Source organism: Lichenostomus cassidix, chromosome 26, assembly GCF_008360975.1.
Source record: "Lichenostomus cassidix isolate B80296 chromosome 26, HeHo_3.0, whole genome shotgun sequence".
Classification (NCBI taxonomy): Eukaryota; Metazoa; Chordata; class Aves; order Passeriformes; family Meliphagidae; genus Lichenostomus; species Lichenostomus cassidix.
In genome coordinates, this window is record NC_139506.1 from 106,734 (window position 1) to 127,443 (window position 20,710).

At 61.3% G+C, this 20,710-nt stretch overlaps 4 protein-coding genes across 11 annotated transcripts; 3 read left to right on the plus strand and 1 right to left on the minus strand.

Annotated features, from left to right (window-relative positions):
* Positions 1-4: 4 nt before the first annotated feature.
* On the minus strand, positions 5-7,507 carry TMEM167B (transmembrane protein 167B). Of its 3 annotated transcripts, none has more exons than XM_085083237.1 (3): positions 7,407-7,507; positions 1,095-1,226; positions 5-695 (listed from the first exon to the last, which is right to left on the minus strand). In XM_085083237.1, exons 1-3 carry the CDS (start codon positions 7,447-7,449, stop codon positions 613-615), a joined length of 258 nt encoding a protein of 85 aa, XP_084939363.1. In that variant the 5' UTR covers positions 7,450-7,507; the 3' UTR covers positions 5-612. The 3 variants fall into 3 exon arrangements, with proteins under 3 accessions (XP_084939363.1, XP_084939364.1, XP_084939365.1); XM_085083238.1 differs by lacking the exon at positions 7,407-7,507 and adding an exon at positions 1,815-1,951; XM_085083239.1 differs by lacking the exon at positions 7,407-7,507 and adding an exon at positions 1,617-1,728.
* Positions 4,865-7,159, plus strand: LOC146426821 (protein FAM107B-like; the record flags this gene model as incomplete). Its single annotated transcript, XM_085083037.1, has 3 exons — positions 4,865-5,046; positions 5,140-5,278; positions 5,863-7,159. Coding segments are annotated over 3 exons (441 nt in total), but the record flags the coding sequence as incomplete, so codon positions are not given.
* Positions 7,508-7,588: 81 nt separating the features above from the next.
* INAVA (innate immunity activator) lies at positions 7,589-15,221 on the plus strand. 6 transcript variants are annotated; one of them, XM_085083236.1, is made up of 9 exons: positions 7,589-7,644; positions 8,236-8,295; positions 9,007-9,131; positions 9,209-9,328; positions 10,023-10,227; positions 11,461-11,529; positions 12,014-12,395; positions 13,086-13,653; positions 14,862-15,221. In XM_085083236.1, the coding sequence occupies exons 2-9, from the start codon at positions 8,250-8,252 to the stop codon at positions 14,952-14,954; spliced, it is 1,608 nt and encodes a 535-aa protein (XP_084939362.1). In that variant the 5' UTR covers positions 7,589-7,644; positions 8,236-8,249; the 3' UTR covers positions 14,955-15,221. The 6 variants fall into 6 exon arrangements, with proteins under 6 accessions (XP_084939362.1, XP_084939360.1, XP_084939361.1 ...); XM_085083234.1 differs by having other exon boundaries at positions 7,606-8,134; XM_085083235.1 differs by having other exon boundaries at positions 7,606-7,768.
* Positions 15,222-15,939: 718 nt separating this feature from the next.
* On the plus strand, positions 15,940-20,498 carry SHISA4 (shisa family member 4). Its single transcript, XM_085082994.1, has 5 exons — positions 15,940-16,232; positions 17,266-17,437; positions 18,593-18,726; positions 19,810-19,992; positions 20,080-20,498. The coding sequence occupies exons 1-5, from the start codon at positions 16,160-16,162 to the stop codon at positions 20,124-20,126; spliced, it is 609 nt and encodes a 202-aa protein (XP_084939120.1). The 5' UTR covers positions 15,940-16,159; the 3' UTR covers positions 20,127-20,498.
* Positions 20,499-20,710: the final 212 nt, after the last annotated feature.

The window sequence follows — 20,710 nt, forward strand, 5'->3', positions numbered from 1 at the left end:
GTGCTGCCACAGGGGAACCTCCACTTTATTTGCATGTGGTGGTCCAGTATTTACAATCCGTGGGAGTCAAACTTCCCCACGGCAGGGGGAGACACCTCCGAGGGCGCCCATGCTCCAGGAGCATGGAAAGATCCCACTGATGAGGGGGGACCCTGCCCAGCCCCTGAAGCCTGCTACAGTCCCACCAGGACCCTGCTCAGCATCAAGAGAAAGGGCTCACGGGGCAGATCTGGGTCCTCCAGATCTGGGGATCTCCTCACTCACTTCTCCACGGAATTCATGAGAAATCCTTTTCCAACAGTGCAAAGATGCCCTGGTGGTGGTTGCCCTCGGTGAGTTCAAGGAGGGTAACGGGCCTCGATGGTCCCCAGGTTGCCAAATGCAGGATCCAGGCTGCTGCCAGGGGCAGGACTGGGGGCGGGCGGGGTGGGTGGTGTTCAGGGTCAGTACCAGGGTCTCCAGAGTCAGCACAGGGGCCCCTGTTTGGTACTGGGACACTGGAGTCAGTACCAGGGTCTCTCATTCATAGTGGGGTCTCCAGAATCAGTCGCAGGATCTCTTCTCTAGCCAGCCCCAGGGTCTCTCTGAGGTCAACGGTGGTTCCTCGTGTGGTCACTTCCCCACGAGGACATAGAAGGCCATGAGCAGACAGGACACAGACACGACCACATGCAGGCGGGTCCCGATCACAGCAGCTGTGGGTGGTACAGGGTGTGGTGAGACTGCATGTCCCCATCCCAGCTCCTGTCTCCCCATCCTAGCTCCATCCCCAATCCCTGTGTCCTCATCTCAGAACCCAGTGTCCCCATCCTGGACCAAATGCCCCTGTCCCAGACCCTAGACCCCAGCATCCCCACCCCAGACCCCAGTGTTCCCAATATCCCCATCCTGTACCCTTGTGTTCTCAGTATTCCATCCCATCTCCCAGTGTTCCCAGTATCTCCATCCCAGACCCCAGTATTCCCAGTGCCCGCACCACATACCCCAGTGCCCTCAGTGCTCCCAGTGCCCCCACCCTATAAACCAGCGTTCTCAGTGTTCACGGTGTTCCCAGTACCCCCCCGCCATACCCCAGCGTCCCCAGTGCTCCTCACCCTTGTGGCAGACTCCCCAGACACCCCTCCGCTCGGACAGGAGCCAGGTGCGCAGCCGGGGCACCTTCCGCAGGTACGCGCAAGTGCAAACCAGGAGCAGCCCGAACACCAGGAGCCCGTCCAGGGAGTAAACTGCAGGAAGAGGGGCGGGGGGAGGGAGGTGCTCAGGGGGCACGCCGGGCCTCTGCCCAGCCCCCGCTCCAAGGGGATTCCCCCACTCCATGGGAACAACCTCCCAGGTATGGCTCTGTGGAAGGACTAAGACTTCCTAGTACTCCCCTGAAAAGGAACAGACTTCCCAGTATGCCCCTCGAAGGCAATCAGACCTCCCTGTACCCCGCCCCCAAAGAGACAGTCTTCCAGTCGTCTCCCAAAGCCTCCTCCCAGTACCTCCCACACCTCAACACCTTCCAGCCGCCCCCCCCGCCCCCGACAGCCCCATCTCCCCTGCCGCCCCCCGACACCTCAGCGGTCCCCCCACGGTGCCCCATCAGCAACCCCCGCATGCTGAACCCCCAGAACCTCCCGTTCCCCATCGCTGGTCTTTGAGGCCCCGGACCCACTCGGACCCGCCCGGTCTTCCGGGCCCCTCCGTTTCCCAGTTCCCACCATTAGTCATGGCGGCCCCCGGACCCTTCCGTTCCCCAACAACCCCTCGTACCCCACCTCCCACTACTGGTCGTGCCGGACCCCGGTTCTCCCCAGGCCCCCCATTCCCACCGTTGGTCATGGCGCCCCCGCACCCCCCGGGCCCCCGAGGCGCCAAATCGACAGCGGAAGCGGGCGACAGGCACGGCCAGCCGAGCGCCGATCCGCCCAGCGAGGTTCCCGAGGAGCAGGCAGCCTTAATCGAGCGCCTATTGGGAGAGGTTGGGTGTGCAGCACCAGCACCAGTGCCCGCCCAGCAGTACCAGTAAACCCGGGCGCTGCTAACGCCCAGTGCGCCCAGGAGCTGCCATTGCGCTCAGCCATGTGTGGGCCAGTCCCCATCTCAGTCCCCCAGTGACCCCTCAGTATTCCCAGTCACCATCCCAGTCCTCTCAGTAACCTCCAATACAACCAGATCCCAGTGACTGCCAGGTTCCCCAGTAACTCACAATCTCCCCATAACCCCCCAGCACACAGTGCTCATCCCAGCCCCCAGTAGGCCCCAGTCCTCCCAGTACTTCCCCAGTGCTACCAGTCCCCATGTAAGCCATCAGTACTTCAAGTCACCCTCAGTCCTCCCAGTACCACGCAAGTGCAGTCTTCATTCCAGACCCCAGTGAGCTCCAGTCCTCCCAGTAAACCCCCAGAGCAATCTGACCCCCAGGTTCCCCTGTAACTCCCAGTCTAACCCTAAGGTCCCCACTCCCAGCTCTTCCAGTAACAACCAGTCCCCCCAGTAACCCTGAGTCCCCCAGTAAACCCCAGTGCCTCCAGTATCCTAGTCCTTCCAGTAATCCCCAGTCCCCCAGTAACATCATGTGCCACCTAATCCCCATCCCACTATCCTCCATAAGCCTCCCAATTGACCCCCAGTGCACTCAGTAACTCCCCACACCCCCAGTTCCTAAACTGGTTTCTTCAGTAACCCCCAGCTCCCAAGATGTCCCAGTCTTCCCAGTGACCCCAGTACCCCCAGTGTTCCCAATGCCCCTAGTAGTCCCAATGTCCCCATAGTAGTCCTGGTGCCTCCAGTGGTCCCCCGTGCTCCCAGTGTTCCCAGGGCCCCAAACAAACCTACTCTTGCCATTGCCCTATCAACATCAGTGCTCCCAGTGCCTCCAGTGCCCCTAGCAGTCCCAGAGCACCCAGTACTCCCTGTGGTCCCAGCAGACCCAGTGCCCCAGCAAACCCCGTGCTCTTAGTGCCCCCAGTGTTCCCAATATCCCCAGTGTTTCCAGTGCCCCCAGTCAGCCTAGTGCCCCTGCAGTGGGTCTGGTGCTCCGAGCATTCCCGTGTCCCCAGCAGACTCCAATGCCCCCACAGACTCAGTGTTTCCAGTGCTCCCCGTGCCCCCAGTGCTCTCAGTGCTCACAATGCACCCAGCATCAGTGTTTCCAGCATTCCCAGTGCCACCACTGGGACTGGCGCCCCCAACAGATCCAGTGCACCCACAGTGGTCCTGGTTCCCCCCTGGGCTCCTAGTGCCCCCAGCAGACTCCAGTGTCCAGAGTGGGTCTGGTGACCCCAGTGCCCCCAGGAGCAGCTGTGGCCACAGTGCCAGCAGCCCAGCGCAGGACATGTGTCACCGTCCCTCAGTCTGATCAGGGCTAATCCTGGGGTTTAGTGCCTTTTGCTGATAGGAGAAGGGCCACTGATCACTGCCACCATCACTGTCAGTGGCAGGGCACAGGGACAATTTGCTGGTTCTGTGGTACCAGCCCCACCTGTGTTCCTGCACCCCTGGCCCCCAGGGCAGAGGGACAAGGAAAGCTGGCACTGGGGACATGAGGGGGACTGTGGGGACTGTGAAAGCACAGAACAAGAGGGTGAGTGGGATGCCCAGGGGACAAGGACACCTGTGCTCTGGGTGGCAGGGGCCATGCCAAGACAGGTCCCCAGGGCCAACATCTGTCTGTACCCTGGTGTTCAGCCTGGGGACTCCTTGCCCTTCTTAGGTTCCAGAGTTAATGTGGAGAATATCCATTCTCCTCCTGCTCCCTTGCACCCAGACACCATGGCCAGCCACAGCTCCCAGCAGGAGGGACACCGGGGGTGACTTGGTCCTCACAGGTGACAACTTTGTCTTTGGCAGGGTGACAACAAAGCCTCGAGGAGCAGCACTTCGAGGTGCTGGGTGGGTACTGGCACCAGGGCATGGGACTGTGGGACCTGGGGAAATTGAGATGGGGGGTGATGGATACTCCAGGGACAATGGGAATGCCAGGGTTGATGGAGACATAGGGACAATGGGAACCTGGAGGTTATGGGGACCAGAGGGTGGTAGGAATCCCAAGGGTGACAGGGATCTGGGAGGTGATGGAGACACAGGGACAATGGGGACATGGAGGTTATGGGGACATGGGGGTGGTGGGAACCCCAAGGGTGATGGGGACCTGGGGTCCCCAGGAGCAATGGGGAACACAGGGACAATGGGGATGCTGAAGGCAATGGGGACTCCAAGGAGTAATGAGGACCCTGAAGGTTGATTAACACTACAGGGGTGATGGGGATCCCAGGGACAGTGAGGACTTGAAGGGTATGGGGACACCCTGGGCAATGGGGACACCTGGAGTGATGGGGACCCCGGTGGTGTTGGGAACCCCAAGGGTGATGGGGACACAGGGACAATGAGACCCCAAGGCTGATAGGGACCTGGGAGTGAGGGAGATAGCAGGGACAATAGGGACCCTGAACATGACAGGGACTCCAAGAAGTAATGAGGACCCTGAGGGATTATGAACAGGGGTGATGGGGACCCCAGGGACAATGAGGGACCTGAGGGGTCATGGGCACCTGATGAGTGGTGGGTACCCCAGAGATAATGAGGACCCCAAGGGGTGATGGGAGGATATGGGGACCACAGGGTCACCTGGGATAGGGACACTTGCACACAGGCATCCTGAGGCTGCTGGGGGCAGCACGTGAGGACCCTGGGATGTGTCACCACAAGACTCCAGGGGCTGGGGGACACAGGGGCTAGTGTCCAGGATCTCACCCTATGCCAGCATGTGCCTCCTCCCCACCGCCCAATGACCCTGTCCCAGGTTGTCCTATCCCTTGTGGTGACTCCATCCTCCCTTGACCCCATCCCAGTGATCCTCTCCCGTTGGTGACTCCATGCTTTTGGTGACGCATCCCCTGCTGATCCCCCCACCCCTCCACAAGGTGACAGGAGTAATGTTCTCTCCCCTGACCTGGCCCCTGATGGCCACAGGGGCCTCATTCAACCTAAGGTGTCAAACCCAATATGGAAGTCCCGGAGCCACTGGGACCTGGACCAGGAGCTGCTCTTCAGCCACAGCAGGTGAAGGGAACAGATCCTGGGGCACAGGGATGGGCCGGTCCCCAGCTGAGTGGCCAAGTGGGGTGGCCCATTGATATCTGTCCATCCCCACAGGAGGATCCTGCCCCAGCACAGGGCTGAACTCCCGCAGATGCTGGAGAGCTGGCGGTGGAGGCAGCTCTGGGAGGAGCTGCAGGGACACCCCTCTGACCTAGAGCAGCAGCTGAGGAAGCACCACCAGAGTCTTGAGGAGGTCTGTGATGTCTCTCTGTCCTTGTCTGTCTGTTCCAGCCTCCACCCCTGCATCCAGGCCAGCCCTCCTGTCTCCACCTCACCATCATCCATGCATGCATGCATCCATCCATCATCCATCCATGCACCCATACATCCGTCCTTCCATCCAACTTCCTTGCATCCACGTATCCATCTCTCCATGTGTCCTTGCATCATCCATCCCTCCATCATTCTTCCCTCCTCTGTCTATCCCTGCATCTGCCCATGCATCCATGCATCCATTAATTCTCCATCCATCCTCTTCCATCCATCCATCCATCCATCCATCCATCCATCCATCCATCCTCCACATGTCCATCCAGCTACCTATCCATGTCCTTCCCTGGGGACAGCCAGGTGCTGATCAGGCTGTTGGGGCAGTTGGGCTGAGTAATATCCAGGGAACTTGGGGGGTGGCTGAGGGAAGCTGGACAGGGGTCAAGGGATGGCCAATGGTGACCAGGTCATGGTGACAACTGAGGCAATACGTGGGTCAGGAGACAGCCAGGTCATGGGGAGGGCTGAGGGGATCCCAACTGGGCTCCATGGCTGCCCCTACCATAGCATGAGCAGGATGTTGCTTGGCTCATGTTGCTTGGCTCAACCCCTCGCCCTGAGTTCCTGGCGGTGCAGGACAGCCTGCAGAAGATTAAGCTGGTGGGGGCAGGTGCCCGGCACATATGAACTGAAGCTAGCCCAGTGGAGGTCCCTGAGTTCCCTGGCACACACTGGGCTACCCCCATACCCAGCACATCCCAATGCTGGGAATGGCACCCAGTGCTGCTATTTTGGGTGAGCTTGTGGTCAGGGTAGAGTACTGGAGCCTTGGTGTCTCCATGGTGGTGACAACCAGGGTGCCAGGGCTGGAAGGAGCTGGTAAAGCTGGGGCAGTGCCGGGGGTGGTGGGGGATGTGGGCAACACCCTCCCCCTGACCTGCACCTGCCACAGCACCATGAACCAAAAACCATCAAATAAAGACTTATCTGGTTTTCTTGATGGAAATGGGCAGACACAGAGATGGGGTGACATTGCCTTGGGCTGATGGCACATGGTGGGGACAGAGGGAGGCCATGGTGGCCACTGGTTCATTTTGCTGGTGGTGCCACCAGCCCAGCTGCAGCACGTGTCCCACCCAAGGCCTTCAGCCTTCCCCGGGTGGCACAGAGGCTTCCTCACTCCTGCAGTCACCTTCTCCTTGCTCCTCTGTTTTCTCCTAGTGGTTTTTTTCCATTTCCACAGTTAAATGTGTTTCACCCCTGCCCCTTCCAGCTACAGCTGGAGCCCGCTGGGAGAGAAGAGACACTGGTTTGGGCAGGCCTCACACCCATAGCCCCAGGCTGACAGCACCACTCTGGGCACTGAGGGGGAGAACAGGCCACTGTTCTGGGAAGTCTGCACCCCCCAAGCCTGCTCCTTGCATCCCCCTGCCTGCACCCTGCCTGTTCCCTGCCTTGTCACCTCATCCTGTCCTGTCCCATCCCGTGGGGATAAGCCTCTTCCCCACCTTGCCAGGTGCAGCAATGCAGGATATGCCAAACTCACCCCAATCCAGCTCAGAGGGACCATGGTGGCTGCAGCACCATCATTACCATAGCCTAAGCACCATCCTGGCACAATCATGGCACCATCCTGGCAATGCCCTATCACAGTCCTGGCAGTGTCCTGCTGTGCATGGCCAGGGCAAGGATGGGGACAATGGTTCCTGTGCTTGGCCGTGCCCACATGGCACCAGGGATGGAGCCTCTAGCCAGCACCATGCTGGGCTGTGATGCCACACCACACCAAGCCACACCACCCCATGCAGTGCTGTGCTAGGCCATGCTGTGACACATCTATACCGTACCATGCCATGCCATGCTACTCCACACAGTTCCATCCTACACCACACAGTTCCATGCCCTGCCATACCACAATGTACCGGGCTGAACCACACCATACTATACCATACCATGTCAACACAAGCTATACCTTGGTAAAACATCCCATCCCATGCCATATCATACCATGCCATACCACATTGAGCCATGCCATCCTATATGTTCCTATGCCACCCACCCTATGCCAAGTAGTGCCATGCCGTGCTGTGCCATTCCATGCCATGTTGTACCGTGCAGTGCCGTGCTGTGCAGTGCCATTCCGTGCAGTGCCATTCCATGCCGTGTCCTGCTGTGCCATGCCACACAGTGCCGAGTCACTCCATTCCGTGCTGTGACGAGCGGTGCAGCCGCTGGGGGCCGGGACGGGGCGGGGGCTGGGGCAGGTTGCTCACCCCGCTCCTCCCTCCGCTCAAGCCCAGACCCGTCCGCGCCCCGGCGCAGGAGAACCGGCAGCGGCGGCGGGCCCAGGTAAGAGATTCCCCCACCCCGCCGGGACCCCCGGGACCCCCGCCCTGCCTCTAGCCGCCCAGTGCGACGTGGAGCGGGTTGGGGAAACTGAGGCACGGAGACGCGACGGCGCTGGAAAAGCGGGGTGAGCCCCATCCCCGCCGCCCCACTGCCCCCCTTTCACTCCATCCCCAAGAGTTCGGGGGTCTTGGGGTGCTGGGGACCCTATTTTCCCAGGCCGGCGGTCGCTCCCACCCTAGGATTCGCCTCCACCCCAGACCGAAAAGAAAGGAAAACTGGGAGAGGTGCCCAGCGAAACCAGCAGGGGCGGGAGCGAGGGGCCCTCCGCCCCCCCCCCCCCCATGCCTCACCCTGACCACCTTTGACCCCCTCGAGGGTGTCACCCTCCCCCCGCCCCGCGCTGTCCGCACCCTTTATTTATGGCAGGACCTACAAGAAGGCAAAGTAAACACGGCCTCGCCTCCTCCTCGCCGCCATCGCGGCACGCCCGGTGGGACATGAGGGGTTTTGGGGATGCAGGGTGGGGGGCACGTATGGGTGCAGCCCGGCTGGGGGCGTGGGGACGAGCTGTGTCCCTGCTGTTGCCTGCAGGGTCCTGGCGCGGCATGGGGGAGGCAAGTGACACGGACAGCGGGATCATGCTGCACTCGGGTGAGAAGGGGAGGTTAGGAGTAAGGGAGGTTTTGGGGTGCCCCTGTCCAAAGCCCGTGGGTGCTCTGATAGACATGCCTCTCCTTCCCAGGCAGAGAACGGGGCACTTCAGTGCATGGGAACACGCTGGGGACACACAAGAGCTGCTTGGGGAAAGGTTTGGGGAAATTAAGGGGTGGAGGAATGGGGGGGCCCCTGAGTTTGGGGACGCACCCCAAATGTGGCGGGGGGATGTTCCAGACAGGATTTGACTCAGATGGGTTTGGCTTGGGATGGCTGAGTCAGGCTGAAACTTTCTTCTTGTAGGCCCCCCGCCCCCAGCAGGGACGTCACAGGTGTCCCACGGGGGCTGAAGGACCCATGGTGCTACTTGGGGGGATTTCATGCATACCCTGGGGTATTGGAGGACCCATGGGTGCTGCTGGGGACAGTTCATGGATACCCTGGGGGGGTTGGAACACCAAACGGTGCTGCTGGGGAGGAAGACGCAAGTGTCCCAGGGAAGTCAGAACACCCACGGGTGCTTCCAGGGGGGAGGGGAGACACAGCTGCTTTGGGGGGGCTGGAGCAGCCAAGGGTGCTGCTGATGGGGGGGAGGGTCACAGCTGCTTTTTCCTCCCCCTGCAGTGGAGGAAAACCAAGGCAAGGGAGGCTGTGGGGTGGCGAGGGGGTGGTACCTGGGTGCTCCAGATGTCTGTGTGTCCGTTCCAGGCCCCGACAGCCCAGTGTCTCCCCCGAAGGAGCGGGTGCAGGCAGGGCGGCAGCAGCAGCAGGTGCTGGAGGCCCAACTTGATGGCTGCATCCAGGAGCTGCGGCGGCTGTGCCTGCGTGAGGCGGTGAGCAGGGCACGAGGACCCCCTGCCTGCCCCCACATTCTGTCATGGCTCTGCTCAGTGTTCTGTGCTGACCTCAGGAGCTGACGGGGACCCTGCCCCGCGAGTATCCCCTGAAAGCTGGCGAGAAGCCCCCCAAGGTCCGGCGGAGGATTGGAGCTGCCTTCAAGCTGGATGAGATCGTCGTTCTGCATGAGGTGGTGAGGGGGTCCCTGGGGTGCAAAGGTGGTAGGGATCCCATCCCATCCCATCCCATCCCATCCCATCCCATCCCATCCCATCCCATCCCATGCCATCCACTGTGGAAGCTGCCTGAGGGTCACCTGGAAATGTCACCATCTCCATCCTGTGGGTGGTGGTTGGGTGCCAAGCGCTGTAGGTGAGGGGGTGTGGGGGTTGGCTCCAAGCACGATGGATGGTTTTGGGGTGCTGAGATGCACCAGTGAATGGAGGTGTTTGGGTTCTGAATGTGATATTTGGTGTTGGGGTGCCCAGGAGATGGGACAAGGGATTCTGAGCATGATGAGTGGTCATGGAGTGTTGAGTTAATGGGTTGTCATGGGGTCCTAAACATAATGAGTGCAGTTGGGGTGCTGAGGTGATGGTGTGGGGGTGTTTTAGGTGTGATTGGTGGTATCAGGGTGGCAGCATTATGGGAGGACATGGGTTCCAGATATTATGGGTACTGGTGGGGTCCTAAGCATGGTGGGTGTTGTTGGGATGCCAAGCTGATGGGAGGTGTTGGGTTCCCAGAGTGATGCTGTATGTTGGAGTCCCATATGAGATGCTGGGAGGAGTTGGGATCCTAGGTGCTGTGGGTGGTGTTGGGGTGCTAAGCATGATGGGCAGTTTGGGGTGTTGAGGTGTGGTTCCAAGCGTGTCTCCTGCCCCCAGGATCCTCTGGAACGGGAGCGGGCACTACAACTGCAGATTGCTGAGGCCTCCCGCCGGCTCTGCCACGAGGAGAACATCGGCCGGCGGATGCGGAAGAGGCGGCAGACGGCAGCGCTTCGAGAGGAGCAGAAGCTGCGGGACCTGGAGCAGGTCCTGAGTCAGCGGCGGCTCCTGGCTGGGCAGCGGGACACCAGCATTGCTGAAGGTGAGCCACCAAGCCCCACAGCTGATGGGGGGGATGCTATAGGGCAGCGAGGCAGAATGGGGTACTGCTTGGTTGGGTGCCCCTGGGGACTGTACCTGAATTCCCTGTGAATGTGCCCCACTGGATGCAGCCCAGTCCTCCATTCCAAGTGCATGCACCCCATTGGATGGACCCCAATATGCTATCTACAGTGCACCCTGTTCCCCATCCCTGGTGAATACGCCTCCCTGGATGCACCCCAATTTCCCATTCCTGGTGCATACATTCCTGGATGCACACATTCCTGAATGCACCACAGCTTTCCATCCTCTGTGAATACAACCCAGTTCTACACCAGCAAAACCCAGTTCTACACCAGCAATGAATGCGCCTCCCCGAATGCCTCTCAATTTATGCCATGGGGTAGCCAGTTGGGGTGAATGCACTCCAATTCCCTATCCCTGCTGAGTACACCCCTTGGATGCCCCCTGGAATGCTCTCCCTGGTATGTGCACCTCAACACTCTCTCACTGTCAATGTACTCTGTTGAAGGTGCCCCAGTACTTCATCCCTGGTGGTTGCACCCTCGTGAGTGTACCCCAAAACTTCATCCCCAATGTGTGCACCCCGACTTACCATCCCTTGTGTATGTACTCCCTTGAATGCAGCCCAGAACTTTATCCTCAGTCCATGCACGCTGATAAACAATTCCTAGTGTACGTACCCCCTGAATGTGCCCCAAAACTCCATCCATAGTGCATGCATCCTGATAAACCATCCCCACTGGTACCTCACTGAATGCATCTTGGTACTTCATCTCCATTGAGCGCATCTGCCTGAATGTACCCCAGTACTTCACCCCTGCTGCTTGCACCCCATAACTCCCCGCAAACAGCCATCCTCAGCACCTGCACCCAAAGAGGGGCAGGATGTGGCCCAGCTGCTGCGTCCCCATCCCAGTGGTGGCCATCCAAGGGGGTCCCCATTCTCTCTGTCCCTGTCCCCTCCAAGGACTGGGGCCACTGTGGCAGTACCTCCTTCCCTGCTGGTACCCCTGACCTGCCCAGCCCGGGCAGGCTGGGAACCACACACGGCTCAGCAGAGCCTGCCTGGCCGGTACCGCCACTGTCCTGGAGCATGTTGGGACAGGTGGCGTGGGAGAGGGGAGCGGAGGCCTGTGGGGACGCGCTGGGTGGTGTCGGGGCCGTGGGAGCGCTTTGGCACCCGGAGGCGTCGCTGGCTCTATTCTCACAGGGCCCTGCCCCGCAGAGCTCAGTGCCTCCGACGAGAGTTCCTTGTCTGACACCGGCCTGCTGGAGGAGGGTGAGGGGACTGTGGGGACCAGGGGTACACCGGGGAACCCCTTGTGTGTTTCCTCCATCCCAACCCTTGCCGTATCCCCTCCATCTGAGCCCCCTCCTGAGTGTCCACTCCATTCCATCCCTCTCTGTGTGTATCCCCATTCTAACCTCCTGCATGTCCCCTCCATCCCAGTCCTTCCGGTGTCTCCTCTGTCTCAACTCCCCTTGTGTCCCCTCCATCCCAACCTCCTCCCAAGTGTCCCCTTAATCTCAACTCCCCCTGTGTCCTCTCCATCCCAACCGCCACAGGTCCCCTCCATCCCACTCCACTGCCATGTGTCCCCTCCATGCCATTCCCCTGTGTGTCCCTTCCATCCCAACCCTTCCACATGTCTCTTCCATCCCAGGCCCCCATGTGTCCCCTCCATGCCAGCCATCCACCTGTTCCCTCCATCCCAACCCTCTCTTTGTGTTCTCTCCATCCCAACCCGCCATCTCTCCTGCAGAGGACACATGGCCACCAGGAACTGCTACCCCACAGAGGTCCCCATCTCCCAAGGACCCCACCAAGGAGGAGGAGGGGTTGGGGCCTCTGATGGTTCCCTCCAACCCCTGGCAGGAGACCAGTCTGGACAGACCCTACGAGAGGGCCAAAATTCCTGGCGTTGACCCTGAGGATAGGGAAACTTGGAGCTCCCAATGCTATCTTGGGTCCCTGACAGCTGCCCCCACCAGCCCTAATCCCACAGGATCCCCGGGGTCCAGGATGGGGGACCCTCCATACCAGTTTGTCCCCATCCGGACCCTGGTGCTGTGCCGGCAGGCAGGTTCCAGCGCTCCCAGCACCCCAGAGCCATTGGGACGTCGGGGACAGACCCAGTCTCTGAGGTATGTCCTGAACATGGGGAGGACAGACAAGGGCTTTTGCAAGGGAGGATGGAGTTCAATCCATGGGAAGGAGGACGGGAATAACCCTTTGAAGATGATGGACCTCAGCTCATGGCGAGGATGTGGGAAGTAATACATAGCAAGGATGGAGATACTCCCCGTGGGACTAAGATGGAGCTAACCCTGTGGGATGGAGAATGGGAGTAATCCTGTGGGAGAGGATGAAGAGAACCTCACGGAGATGGTGGAGCTAAACCCATGGGGTGGAGGCTGGAGATAATCCCATGGGGAAGATAATGGAGAGAACACCAAGGGAAGGGCAGACTTTATAGGGAGGATGGAGATAATCCCAGAGACAGGATGAAGGTAGTCTTGTGGGGATATGAGAGAAAACCCTATCGGGAGGACAGAAATCCATGGGGAGGAGGTTGGAGATAATCCCATGGAGAGGATGGAAGTAACCCTATGGAGATGATGGAGGTCAGCCCCATGGGGAGGATGAGCTAATCCCTTGGGAGGAGGCTGGAGACTGCCCCACAGGGAAGGTGGAGCTAATCCCATGGGAGGAGGCTGGATCTCTCTCTGTGGGGTGGCTGCACCCCGCACCCATGGGTGCATCTTTCCCAGGGCTCGCCCTGGCTTTGGGGTGAGGGGAAGGGTCCTCCTGCAGCAACAGTGTCCTTTCTGCAGGGTGGACCCGTGCTGGCAACCGGCCGAGCTACGGGGCCGCAGCGCTGCACCCCGCCGGCGCCCCACCTACTACACGGTCACCGTGCCCACGTCCTGCATCCCAGCCCCCGGCCCTACATGCTGTTCTGGCTCCGATGACAGCATCTCTGACCTCTCCAGCGTCTCCCACGCCACCTCTCCAGGCAGCAGCAGCCCCGACGTGTCCTTTGCAGTTCCACTGCCACTTGCCGAGCCTGGTTACTACCCACGGGGTGCCCTCCAGTTCCTGCCACCCACTGGCCCCCCAACTTTCCTGTATGAGCAGGATCTGGCTCCACTGAGGTACCAGCGCCTGGTGCCCTCACGCAGCCGCATTGTGCGCACGCCCTCACTCAAGGACTATGCACCTGCTGGGGCCCAGGGGCTCTCCAAAGCTGCTGTCACAGAGGAGCTCAAATCATGGCACCAGCGTGCCCGGCTGAGAGGTGCCCGGCCCCACTCCCTCGACCGGCAGGGAGCTTTCCGGAGACCCCATGGTGGGACCACCAGGGATGTGCCCATTGCTCGTGGAGTCCTGTCACTGGTTCAGGTAGGACAGGGGGTCTGGCTGGGGCAGGGATGGGCATGGGATTGTAGGAGAAGGAGGTCCCACTGGGTACTGCCCTGCAGGTAACATCAGTTGTCACCCTGAGGTGGTGTAGGGACATGTGGCTCTGGTGGGGTCCCATGAGGTTTCCTAGAGCAGGAGTGAAGTTCTGAGGGGGTCTATGGGGTTGAACCCCTCCTATGAGGGTTGTTGGGGCAGGACTGGGATCCCACAAGGGACCCTGGGGCAAGGAGCATAGCCTCAAGGGGGTCCTGAGGAGAGGATCATGGTCCTCAAAGGTCCTTTGGGGCAGGATCAGGACCCTCTGAGGGTTCTCTGGGCAAGTCCAAAGTCCCATAGGTTGAGTCTGGAGGGTCCCTGATGGTCCCCAGGGCAGGACCAGGGTCCTGAGTGAGTCCCAGCGGGAAGATTAGGGTCCTGAGGAAATCACAGGGGAAGAATTTGGGTCCCAGAGGGGTCCCTGGGACAGGACTGGGTTCCTGAGGAGGTCCAGCAGCAAGGACCAGGGTCTTGTGAGGGTCTTGGGAAAAGAAGTAAGGTCCTTCTGGGAAGGATGAGGACCTGCTGAAGATCCCATGGACAGGTGTGGAGTCCCACGTGCATCCCAGGGGCAGAACCAGGACCTCTGGGGCAGGACTGGGGTCCCATGTGGGTCCCTGGGGTAGGACCAGGACCTTAAGGGAGTCTCTGGAGCAGGACTGGGATTCCATGTAGGTCTCTTAATTTCCTTAAAGGTTCCAAGGGCTAGACCAGGATCCTGTGGAGGTTCCTATGGCAGAACTGGGGTCCCACAAGGGTCCCATGGGAAAGACCAAGATCTTAAGGGGGTTCCACGAGAGGCCCATGGGAGGGACCAGAACCTCAAGGAGGTCCCTAGGGCAGGACCTTGTGTCATACCCAGGTTCTCACAAGCAGGACTCACGTGAGTCCCTGGGGCAGCACTGGGGTGCCCTGGGGTGGGAGGGTCCCTGCAAACATTTCAGGGCTCAGCTCCCCCTCTCCACCTGAGTGTTTTGCTAGGACAGATGTTTCGCTAGACCCATGGCACAGCTGGAACACATGCTGGGCAAGTGGGGACCTGTGGCCATGCCCCCACAACCCTCCCAGCCCAACCCCTGTCCTGGGACATGCCGCGGGGGGTGCCTCCACACAGGGTGGGGCGCTGACACCCACGGTCTCTGTCCCCCCAGGGCCCCCCGGTGCAGGTGCTGCGGCACTCAGCAGCCGGCGTGCCCGTGCAGGTCTACATGCCCGAGAACGGTGAGATCGTCACGCAAGTGTGAGTGCCCACACCCCCACCCCGGGGCGGGGGGCATATCCTGGCTGGCCCAGGGACGGCAGGGATGTCTTGTGCCTCCCCACCCTGGTGTGGGGGCATGGGCGGGAGGCACAGCAGGGTGGGCAGGGGCTGGCCCCCACCTTGCATTCCCTCACTGGCACTGTGATGCTGATGGTGACGCCATGACCCCTGTACTTACGGTGACCTTGGTGTCACCACTATCCTCAATTTGGGGTTCTGGTCTCTAATAAAGGTGATGTTTGGGATATGTTGCCCTCAGGATGTGCCACCTCTGTGTCCCCTCTGAGGTCCCCCCTCCCTGGGTCCAGTTGGCATTGCCAGGATGGGACTCTGCAGATTTGGGGTCTGGCTGTGCTCGGGGCGGTAATGGGGAGAATCCAGTGCCAAGAGGGTGCCTCAGATCCAGCTCTGCACCCCTGGCACTTAGTGACCCTGGCTGGGAGGGGGAGGCTGGGAAAGGGGCAAAGAGTAGACGGGAAGGATGGGATGGAGGTGAGGAGTGCAGGGCTCAGGTTTGGGGTGCAGAAGGGCGGACAGGAAGGGTGCAGGGTTGGGGTGCAAGGATGGGTGAAGGAATGGGGTACAGGGGGAGGGAAAGGTGTTCAGGGAAAGGATGGAGTTGGAGATGGGGTGCTATGAACCGAAGGGATGGGGTATGGGGAGGCAAATGAGTGTTGGGGTGGGATGAGGTGGGAGAAGGGGTACTGGAAGGGGAAATGCTGAGGAGCAGGAGGTAGGGAAGGGATTGGATGCAGGGGATGGGGTGCGGGGGGTGGGGGGTGGTTTCAAGGACGAGCGATAGGATGGGGCGCAGGAAGAGGGGAGATAAGGGGGGATAGAGGGTTGGGGGGCAGTGCCAGAGAGGCCACTCCGCTCCCCGCATCTCAGCTCGGTCCCGTCAGTTCTCGGAGCTGGCGGCACCGCTCCTCCCGGTGGGGGCGGACGGAGGCCGGTGGCTGCGGCGGGAGGCGGCGCCGGTGGGGGCGGGAAACGGGGGGGACACCGGGCAGCAACCGAGCGCCGCCGGGCTGCGGCGTCACTGCGGGCCTGCGCCGGCACCGGCCGGCACTGGGAGACAGCGGCAGAGGGAGCGGCCCCGCGGCACCGGCCCCGGGAGCGGCCCCGGCCCCGGTGCCGCAGCGCAGCCGCCGTCCCCACCCCGGGCAGCGCCTCCACACCGGCCCCGGGATGGGGCCCGGCGGCCCCGGGAGCGGCTGGCCCCTGGCCGGGACCCTGCTGGTGGCCGTGGCCGCCTCGATGGGTAAGAGACATACGGGGCCCGGCGAGGGCCGGGGGATCCGGTGCCACCCTGCGACGGGACACCGTGACACCGGGATCACGCTGGGTGGGACCCGGTGCCGCTGGCCGTGACTGTGAGTCGTGGCACACACGGCCCCTTTGACCGGGGGCTGCTTGCACCAAAGTGTCCCCCTGAGCACTGCGTCCATCCCCCAAAACCCACCTCCCCTTTGCCGCTTTCGGAGTGTCCCCAGGAGCCCCTGACTCCCGGGAACAGCAGGCACGGAGCCGGTGGCTGCCCGAGGTGGGATGCCCAGCCCTGGGGAATTTGGGGGCTTCCCACGCACGAACCCCGTGCCTCAGTTTCCCCACTTGCCCCTGAGCTGCCGCGGTCCCATTTTGGGGTGCATGAATGCCGTGTGAGACCCCTGCAAAGCCCATCCCCGTAGCTCCCCACCCACTGCCCTGGTGCCTCCGGCCGTCCCCGGGCCTCGGCCCTCGGCTATTTCTGGGAAGACAGGTGGCTCCGGCCAGAAATAGAGCGGGAAGTGTCACTGGAACACGCAGGAGGGGGGAAAACTGGGGGATTCTGGAGGGATCTGGAGTGATCGCGGAGCTGGGTGGAATGGAGGGGGGTCTGCAAGGGTGTGGGCTGTATGGAGTAGGGTGTGGGGTGCATAGGGGCAGGGTTTGGAAGGAAGTGAGGCAGGATGAAGTAAGGTTTTAGGGGATATGGGGCAGGATGGAGCAGGGGTTTGGGGGTACATGGGAGCATACTCGGGGGATCCATGGGGCATGATGGAGCAGGGTATGGGAGGATGTGGAGCTGGGTATGAGGGACGGGGCAGCGGGATGGGGCAGGTTATTTAGGGGTATATAGGGGCACACCTTGGGGATCCATGGAGCAGGATGGACTGGGGTGCAAGGGAATAGAGGCACAGAACACATGGGACTGTGCCCATGTGGGGGATGGAGGGCATGGGGTGCTGCCAGTGCTCCCGACGGTGGCAATGGCCAGGTGCCCTGAGATTCCAGTGATGGGCAGCCATCCACAGTGGCTGGGGGCGAGGACTGCCTGTGGTATGTGGACAGAAACGGGTCATGGCACCCCGGCTTCGACTGCGAGTTCTTCACCTTCTGCTGCGGCACGTGCCACCAGCGGTACTGCTGCCGAGACCCTCTGCGCCTGCTCACTGAGCGCCAGCAGCGCCACTGCCTTGCCTTCAGGTGCCACAGCCAGGGCTGATGGGGCTGGGGGCTCCCCTGGGTGGGCTGGGGGCTGGGACTGGGTGCTGTTCACTGGGTGCTGTGCACTGGGGAGTGGTGCTGCGCAGTGGGTACTGGGTGCTGGGCAGTGTTATCTGGGCCCTTGTACTGGGTATTGAGCACTGGGTGCTGTGCACTGGTATTGGGTGCTGGATGCTGAGTGCTGGGTGCTGATGCTGGATACTGTGCACTGGTATTGGGTGCTGGACACTGAGTGCTGGGCATTGAGCAGTGGTGCTGGGCTGTGGTGCTGTGTGTTGAGCACTGCTACTGAGCACTGATACTGAACGCTGGGTGATGTGCACTGGTATTGAGTGCTGGTAAGTGGTACTGGGTGTTAGACGTTGGTATTGAGCAGTGGCACTAAGTGCTGGATGCTGGGTTCTCTGCACTGGTATTGGGCAGAGGCACTGGGTGTTTGCTACTGGGTACTGCTTCTGGGCACTGGGGAGTGGTACTGGGTACTGCGTTGCAGGTGTGTTGACAATGGGTGCTGGACTCTGACACTAGGTGTTGGGCATTGAATGCTGGTCACTGGGCAGTGGTGTTGGGTGTTGGATTCTGGTACTGGGTTGTTGGGCACTGGTACTGGGCACTAGTGCTTTGCAGTGGGTGCTGGGCACTGCTACTGGGTGCTGGGTACTGCTACAGGGTGCTGGGTACTGGGTGCTGGGGTCTTGGAATTGGTAGTGGGTGCTGGCATTGGATTCTGGGTGCTGGACACTGATACTGGGCACTGGACGCTATGCACTGGGCACTGTACACTGGTACTGGGAACTGTGCATTGGGGAATGGATACTGTGGACTGGTCACTGGTACTGGGTGTTGGCCACAGGGTGCTGGACGCTGGTACTGAGAATTTGCACTGGGTTCTGGGCAGCAGTGCTGGTGCTGAGCACTGGTTACTGCTACTGGATGCTGGTAACTGGGCAGTGGGCACTGGTACATGGCATTGGGTGCTGGGCACTAGTCACTGATACTGGGTGCTGGTAGCAGTGCTGGACACTGTCACTGGGCATTGATACTGGGGACTGGGCAGTGTCAGTGGGTGCTGGCTGGGGGTGTGTGCCCCGGGTGGCCCCCAGGCCCTGCTCCCCACGCCCGGGGGTCCCACAGCCCCAAGACCATCGCGGGCATTGCCTCAGCCGTGGTGCTTTTCATCGCCATCGTCACCACCATCGTCTGCTGCTTCATGTGCTCCTGCTGCTACTTGTACCAGCGCCGGCGGCACCCCCGCACCCCCCTGCAAGGTGTGGGGCTGGAGGGCAGGGCTGGGGATGCGGGAGAGGGGGCTACATGAGGAAGAGGGGGTGCAGGAGGGTCCTGTAGGTAAAGAGGGTGGAGGGGGGCTTGAGGGGGCCTAAAGGGATTTGGGGGGAACAGGGGTCTGGGAGGGGGAGTCTGTAGGGATGGGGGATACAGGGATGGGGGGTGCAGGAGGAGGGGGATCAGGAGGGTCCTACACATAAAGGCGAGGGGAGGGGTTGAGGGGACCTGGAGGAATGGGAGAGTGCAGAGATGGGGGATGCATGGATGGGGGCATGCAGGAGGAGACTCGGTGTATGAGGGTGCTGTACGTACAGGCTGGGGAGACTGAGGGAGCCTGGACGGATGTCGGTGGGAACTGGGGGTGTGTGTGGGCTATAGCAGTGGGAGGTGCACGAGGGTCCTGTAGGTAGAGAGTGGAGTGGTTAGGGAAGAGGCAAGGATGGGGGGCCTGGAGGGATGCATGGGGGGATCGGAGTGTGGGGGTTGGGCAGCAAGGGTGGCGGGGTGCAGGAGGGCTCCTGAGACACAGGATGCTAGGATTTTGGGGGGGGGCTCGAGGAATGCAGAGAGACCTGGGGGTGGAAGGGGGGAGCTGCAGGGATGAGGGTGTGCAGGAGGATCCTACAAGTACAGGGTGGAGGGTCTGGAGGGGCTCTGGAGAGGTGCAGTGGGATTGGTGTGCAGGGTGGAAGCTGAAGGGATGAGCGGGAGCGGAAGGGTCCTGTAAGTACAAGGTGGGGGGGGCAGTTTGGGGGAGCCAAGAAGACGGGGCCTCTTGGAATGTAGGGGGGGATCAGGGGGGTGGGGGGGTAGACTGCAAGGATGGAGGTTTAGGAAGCAGGGTGGGATAGAGGGATGGGAGGAGCAAGAGAGGTCCTGAGGTACAGGGTGGAGGGGTTGGGGGTGAGGTGGGCAAGGTGGTGAGACCTGGTGGGATGTGGGGGGGGGAATATTGGGCACTGGGGTGGGGGCTGCTCCTACCACCCCAGCACCCACCACCACCCTTAGACACTGTCCCCGTCCCTGTGCCTGGGTGCGGCAGACCTCCCCAATCTCTCCCACAGGCCCGGAGATCCCACTGTCCAGTTACCCCCCTGCAGCCCCCCCAGCTCTCTTCCCTGTGGACCCCAAAGCCGGCCCCGCGCCTCCCCAGCCTGGCTTCACCCCCATGGCCATGTATCCCCCACCCGGCCCTGCCGCCCAGTACCCCATGTACCCCTCCGGCCCTCCTGTCTACAACCCCACAGGTGAGCACCAGTGGGGCACGGGGACTCTCCTGATTCCCCGGGAGGGTGTCCGGTGGCCTGGTGACACCCCTTCTGCTCCCGCCACAGCACCACCACCCTACGTTCCAGCACAGCCCAGCTACCCCGGAGCATAAGGCCCTGTGGAGACCCCTGTACTCGCCGCCGGCCAGCGGGGCCGGGCTGGGGACCCCTGTGTCTCCCCTGATGCTGGGGGGGTGCCCCAGCTGGGGCTGGAGCAGGCTCTTCCTGGCCATCCTGGGGTGATCCGATGCCAGCAGCACAGGGCAGCCCTTGTGCTGCACACTGGGCCCTTTGTGGGTGCCTACCCCCGCCCCCCCCCTTCCCCCCACCCGCTCTGGGTGCCAGTGGCCCTGAGCACCTGCAGGGGGGTCCCCGGGGGAGTCCCCCGAGGGCCGTGCATCTCTGTCCCCTTGCACGCCCACCTCTGGATTCACCCCTGGCTCTTCCTCCCCAGGACTGGCATTAAACCATGTCTTGTGCCCACAGTCTGGTGTCATCTTGGAGACTCTGTAATGGGGAGAGAAGGGGAGAGCAACGACCCCAACCTCTTCCCTCAAGCTGTAAGATGGGAGGACATTAATTCCGCCCTGTCCTTTCTGCTCCCAAGCCTTCTCCATCGCAAAATTCTGTTGAGATGAGTAATTCCCACTAAATCACCGGCTGGGATGAGCCAGCCCAGAGTGCTGCCGCTCACCCA

Coding starts and splice junctions, on each gene's coding strand:
- TMEM167B (XM_085083239.1), bottom strand. CDS start 1,713: ATGACTAATGGTGGGAACTGGGAAACGGAGGGGCCCGGAAGACCGGGC. Junction 1,227..1,616: donor CCAGCGATGGGGAACGGGAG/GTTCTGGGGGTT, acceptor CTCTTCCTGCAG/TTTACTCCCTGGACGGGCTC. Junction 696..1,094: donor CTGGGGAGTCTGCCACAAGG/GTGAGGAGCACT, acceptor TACCACCCACAG/CTGCTGTGATCGGGACCCGC.
- SHISA4 (XM_085082994.1), top strand. CDS start 16,160: ATGGGGCCCGGCGGCCCCGGGAGCGGCTGGCCCCTGGCCGGGACCCTG. Junction 17,438..18,592: donor CGCCACTGCCTTGCCTTCAG/GTGCCACAGCCA, acceptor GGGGTCCCACAG/CCCCAAGACCATCGCGGGCA. Junction 18,727..19,809: donor CCCCCGCACCCCCCTGCAAG/GTGTGGGGCTGG, acceptor TCTCTCCCACAG/GCCCGGAGATCCCACTGTCC.
- INAVA (XM_085083230.1), top strand. CDS start 8,064: ATGGCAGGACCTACAAGAAGGCAAAGTAAACACGGCCTCGCCTCCTCC. Junction 10,228..11,460: donor GGACACCAGCATTGCTGAAG/GTGAGCCACCAA, acceptor CTATTCTCACAG/GGCCCTGCCCCGCAGAGCTC. Junction 11,530..12,013: donor CACCGGCCTGCTGGAGGAGG/GTGAGGGGACTG, acceptor TCTCTCCTGCAG/AGGACACATGGCCACCAGGA.